The sequence below is a fragment of the Quercus suber genome, unplaced genomic scaffold (assembly GCF_002906115.3).
Source record: "Quercus suber isolate HL8 unplaced genomic scaffold, Cork oak 2.0 scaffold_763, whole genome shotgun sequence".
NCBI classification, from domain to species: domain Eukaryota; kingdom Viridiplantae; phylum Streptophyta; class Magnoliopsida; order Fagales; family Fagaceae; genus Quercus; species Quercus suber.
This window is the reverse complement of record NW_027070199.1, coordinates 273,699-279,629: the sequence shown is the minus strand read 5'-3', so window position 1 is coordinate 279,629 and position 5,931 is coordinate 273,699. Positions and strand designations below refer to the sequence as shown.

The window sequence follows — 5,931 nt, the reverse complement described above, 5'->3', positions numbered from 1 at the left end:
ACTTTGGTATATTATTGTGTTTTTGGAGAAATCTTCGAGGAATGTAAATAGATAGGGTGCTACTCAACCAAGTTATACGAACTAAGATATTCCTGCAGCACTAAAACTACGAGATTTTCATGCATGGACCATCTAAAATGACGAATTTTCAATAGCAAATAGAATGAACTGAACTTGATGTAGTTAAACAGTACGGTGATGAATTACTTTCACATTCCCATTGACATAACATTTTGAATAATAAACCATCGATCAAATGCAGTCTAAATACAGACTACTGCAGCTTTGAATAATAAACCATCGATCAATACAGACTACTGCAGCTTTGAAAGTAACAATTGGCATAATGCATATCACATAACACCATATATAGACCTCCCCGAAGGATATTTTTGGTCCTCTTTTTGAAACGTAACCAAACTGATCTTATTTGTCTCCTTTCCACAGGCATAAAAATATTTCATAATATTTTTACAATATTCTTATTTTGAGTTGTGTTGGATCTTATTATAATTTTTATTTTATTTTATTTTGATCTATATCACTGGGTTAACACGTCAGCTTATTATGAAAATGTTACAAATTTTTGTTGTATTTGTAGAATATGTATTCCATTGTGTAATTCTAATTGTTTAAAATAAGTAATTGCATGGATGGGCACGTATGGGCTTTTTAAATTTTTTTTTTTTTTTTCATTCGACTATTTCAACCATTATCTTCCCATTATGAGGGCGCCACTCTCTGGTGTCCAATTCTACAGCTTGCCAACATTAGACATAACACACTGTTTAAAATAAACCTCTGTCTCTCTCTCTGACTTTGATCTATATATATATATATATATACACACACACATTTTTCTGGTTAAAAGACAAATTAGAATAAAGTAAAACTAGCCTCATTGGTAGCATGCCTCTATGTGCTTAGAACTGTTTTTGGAAAAGTATTTGTTTACATTGTATTATAAATGTAACATTTACATTGGACTAAAAAAAATGTATACAACACTATTGTACAAATTTTCAAAAAGTGTACAATGATGTAATTATTATTATTTTGATAAGTAATGTAAAAAATTTTACCATTAGAAACCGTAATTATCTATGAAAAACAGTTCTTTGCTTTCTATATTTGAATAATCCTTTTATGCCGCAGAATATCATCATATTAAAATTCATACAACTTTCCAACTAGCATGTTCATTGGATATGTAAGGTTGAATTTAATTAACCATTTTATTGGCTTTATTCCGTGTCAATTTGCTTGTATTTCAACACTTAGAAACCCTGTATTTAGGTGGGATTCATGTACGAGTAGTGAGTGAGAAAGTGTGAAGAAATGCTCAAGATTGTGCAAGGATGCAAGGATTCGCGGCTGGGACTCGCGGGTGACTTGCGACTAGCAAGCCACCAACTGCAGCACATGAGTGAAGCATACGAGAAGATGAACAGTTACGCCAGCTGGTGCAATACAGGACAAAAGGTTCAGCCTGGCCATTTTGTTATCTCGCGACTTGAACTCGCGACTCAGTCAAGTCACAAGACCAAGCCACCAACCAGCTCTGTTTTGAAAAACCTAACTTTTCGTATTCTTATCTCACCCTAATATAAATACCCCTTATACCCACGAAATGTAGAGAGTTTCTAGAGAGAATTTTGAGAGAGAAACCCAAGAAAAAAATAAGATTGATTCATCCACAATCTTCACATAGACACTCTTCAAATTCCTCTACTCTCACCCTCTCCATTGACACATCCTTGAGATGTTCTTCATTAAATTCTTTTGTTCATGTATCCCAACTTTATTTTCTAGTGGATTATTGACCGCTTGGAGGGCGGCGGAGAGGTTTTATGCCGAGGGCTTCGGTTTCCTCTTCGATAACACATCGTTCTGTTGTCCGTGTATTTGCATCTCTTTTCCCTTAATCTTTACCATTTAATTTCTGTTGTGGATGTGATTTTAATTGGTTTAGATTGTTTATCAATTCTGATATAAGCTTGTTATCATTTTCCGCACATACATTGTTTGATATAAAGCTTGAATTGGTATTTCAGGATAAAATTAAAATTAACTTTGTATGTTCTAGTATTGGTATTTGTTGAATGACTATTGTGAACATGAGATTTAATGCTTGGCATTAGGAATGTTTTAATAGTTTGCTTTAGACTTTTAAAACAACGGTATATATGGTATGAGGAAATGGAAGCAAGAAGAGGGTAATGTATTAAATTAGTTGGATTTGTTACTTAATCTTCAGTAGAATTAGACGTAATTATGTCCATAAATTTTGGGGTTAACGGAGGAGAGGTGTATCAACCAAATGGACAACTAAAAGGGATATAGTTGAAATGAAAGCTAAGCTATGTCACTAGCTTGTGGCAATTGATGGCAATCACCTATGGTTCGAATATGAGAACCTGTCAAGTTCACTACAACAAAGTTGATTTTTTTCAAGGGTCAAAACCCTTGAAAAAAAGTATTAAAAGCCCTCAAAAGATATTATTTTGGGGTTTAACTAACCCTTGATGACCTTTGAAACAAATTCCCTCAAAACGGAAATTTCTACGGCCTTTGTAACCCTTGAAACTGAAATTTTAACAACCTACATAACCCTCGAAACAAATGTTTTATCTTTATCAAGGATTGGCAACCTTTGAAAAATTTAAAAGGGATAAAAGAACAATAACCTTTTTTTGAGGGTCTCCCAACCCTCAAAATAAGGTTTTTCTCTTTTTTTTTTTTCTCTTTTTTTTTTTTTTTTTTTTTTAAATATATATATATATATATAAACCAACAGCTATGCACATAAACTTTAAACAACCACATATTAAAAAATCTATATTATACCAAAACAAAATTCAATTAGCTTTCCAAGTTACTAAATTCTTCATTCTTGAAGTTTATGTAGACATTTTCATATTAACATAAAGGAACTTAGTATTTTAACTAGATAAAGGAGAAAAAAAAAAGGGAAGAAGAAGAAAAAGAGAAATGAATCAGTACAAAAATCATGCATGATCAAAATCCTAATCTTAATATTATTCTATTTCAATGCAAAACAACCTAATGTACTAATATTTAAAGGATCTCACATAAAGGATTCTGCCTTCTCCTTGTACTTTTCAAAGATTGATGCATAGCCACCAACTTTCCCTTGCATTAAGAACTACAAGGAAATAGACAAACCAATTAATCATGCACTTGTTAAATGGTTGAGGTGTTTGATTGAAAAATTGTCATACAATAAAGTCCACATTGACATGTGATTTTCAAAATGTAACATATTTTTGAAAAAGCAAATAAATGATGCATATAAATTACTGTATCTATTTAAACTATAGACATGAATAGTTCATTAACACACAAGTACACACACTTACCCACTCTGTTTTGAACTTAATAAGGCTTACCATTTGTACTCCAAATTCTTGCTTGCCCATCATACGAACCTGTTGCAAGTAGTGTTCCATCACCCTGAATAAGGACAGGCAAAAGTATCACAAATTTTTCATACAAAATGGTGACAACATCAGCAGGAGCCTTTGGTACCATCAAAATTGCATCTCGAAAGTGCATTTCTCGCTTTTCAAGAGGTACATTAATATATATATATATATATATATATTATTACTGCTATGTACAAATGCACATTCTTATCATTCACACAAAGGAGGGAACTATTCCCCCTCCACATTGATGTGGAATACCAAATACCTAAGATGTTACTAACTCATGCTGTATGTAAGAAAGGTGCCACCTCTATTATCTATTTCAAACAGATAATACAATCTAGAATGGTGAGACAATAACATTGTTTCTATTATTGTTGTTGAGCCAAAACACTTCCAATGAAAAGTACATGATGAATAATATGTATCAGATAATGAAATGACTATATTAAGTTTTTTTAATTAAAATCATTTCCATATACATGAAATCAACATGGACCATGCTAAATTTTTGGCAGTTAGGCACTCTTCTAGTATTGGACTATTTCATTCTAAGCTTCAGAAGCAAGGCTCTTAGGAGATAATTCCAATCCAAACCAAGTATCAAATCTAAAAATAAAGCACCATATTGTACAGAATAATTAAAGCCAACAAGCTGAAAGTTAAGCTTTAAAAAAGCACATGCTTATGACATGCAAACTTTGAGAATATATTTGATAGTATAACTAAACGATAGTGTGGGTTCAGCCAGAGCATAATTAGCAGCTATTATGAACTTAAGTCAGAATAGTGAGATAAAACTCACATTCCAATCAAGTGTGGTGACATCTTTACTCTTCTCATTTGTTCTACCCTTAACATGTTTCAGCACCAGCACGTTCAAAGGACCATTAGAAGTAGATCTCGAGCTACCATCCACTATTGTCCATTTACGAGCTGTTGAATCTCCGGATCTAGAAGTTTTATCAGGCATACAGCCAAAAACTATTAAAATTCACAACCTAAGATAATGTTACCATACCATAACAAAAACTGATCCGAAATTCCAGGAATTACAATCAAATTAACACATGCAATATGTTATAATTCTTAGTTGCCAAATCAAAACAGATGATCATTTCATTCAAAATTAATGATGCATTCAACTGCATTTCTATACTAAAGTCTACTTCTGAATAATATAATGATCTGCAGTAATATGACTTAATGCAGAAGCTGATATAATCACACAGGAAATCCTTAGAAAACCCTATTTGCTCCAGTAAAAAATAAAGCAATTCTCAGTAACCCTTCATAATGATTTTGCTTCAATTGGAAGATCATATCCAATGTGGAACCTGTAATTCACCACGCAAAAGGACTAAGATGTAGGAAGTCTGTAATGCAGCAGTAACAAAAAGGATCACAATATGAAAACACATCAAATTAGTTGACATGAAAGATGCATGTAACAGAATATACATAAGATGTTTAAAATAATTTATAGATACACATGATGAACCATCACACAAGAAGTATGTCATTCAATAAAGAAATATTTACCCTGATGCAAGAAAAGAACCAGTTGGACTCCATGCACAAGCACATACCTGAAGGATGAAAGGAAAATCATTATGAGGTGGGCGAAGGGGGGACAAAAAAATGCAGAAAGATTGGAGACATGTTCAAACCTCTGAAGTACGTCCTTCCAAAATTGTCACATCAGAACTGGGAATTTCACGTGCCTGAGAAGTCAAGGTTGTAGAGATATCCATTGGTTCTGGTCCTATAAAACATATCCAGAGAGTTTTATGCTACATGGTTGGTATAAAGGATAATACAAAGAGAGGTCAAGAAAACAGAGGAAATAATTTCAATGCCAATGTAAACTTACCTGCAGATACACCATTATCTTCAGGTTTTACAATAACTTTATCCTCAACATCTGTAACCATTTGTCTGTCAGTGTGATCCTCATGCTGCTTTTCTCGCTCCTTATCCTTTTCTGCCCCCAATAATTTTTGCACGGACACCACAAAAATTGACTAAAGTGGTATTACATATAAGTTATTCAAAATAGTAATGGCAATTAACATATGACTATTTTTTTCACATGGATTTTTTTACATTTTTTTACCTTGTGGTACAGAAAATTGATGGCCCCGAAGCTAGAATTGCAGATTATTTTGATGTGATCGCAGGATACAAATATAAACATGTTTTGATATATGCAGGACACAAATAACACAGGATGCCTATAATCTTATGTATATATTCACTCAAAGTAAATTGCTTAATCAAGGCAACAAGCAACATACCTTCTGCACATAGGCATTAATCTAGGCATTGTACATTGTGGAAGGCGGCTTCAACACCGCAGACTTCATAACATCCAAGCACTCAATCGCGTCATCAAACCTCCCCCACTTTCCATAAATATCAACCAATGTCGTGTATGTAACCACATTAGGCAATAACCCCTGACTCTACATCCTCCCAAACA

The 5,931-nt window shown here is 33.2% G+C and overlaps 1 protein-coding gene across 1 annotated transcript; it reads right to left on the bottom strand.

Annotated features, from left to right (window-relative positions):
* Nucleotides 1-3,088: 3,088 nt before the first annotated feature.
* Nucleotides 3,089-5,512, bottom strand: LOC136064782 (WD40 repeat-containing protein HOS15-like). Its single transcript, XM_065766987.1, has 6 exons — nt 5,323-5,512; nt 5,120-5,214; nt 4,992-5,038; nt 4,255-4,402; nt 3,411-3,474; nt 3,089-3,153 (listed from the first exon to the last, which is right to left on the bottom strand). The coding sequence occupies exons 1-6, from the start codon at nt 5,381-5,383 to the stop codon at nt 3,089-3,091; spliced, it is 480 nt and encodes a 159-aa protein (XP_065623059.1). The 5' UTR covers nt 5,384-5,512.
* Between the last annotated feature and the right edge of the window lie 419 nt (nt 5,513-5,931).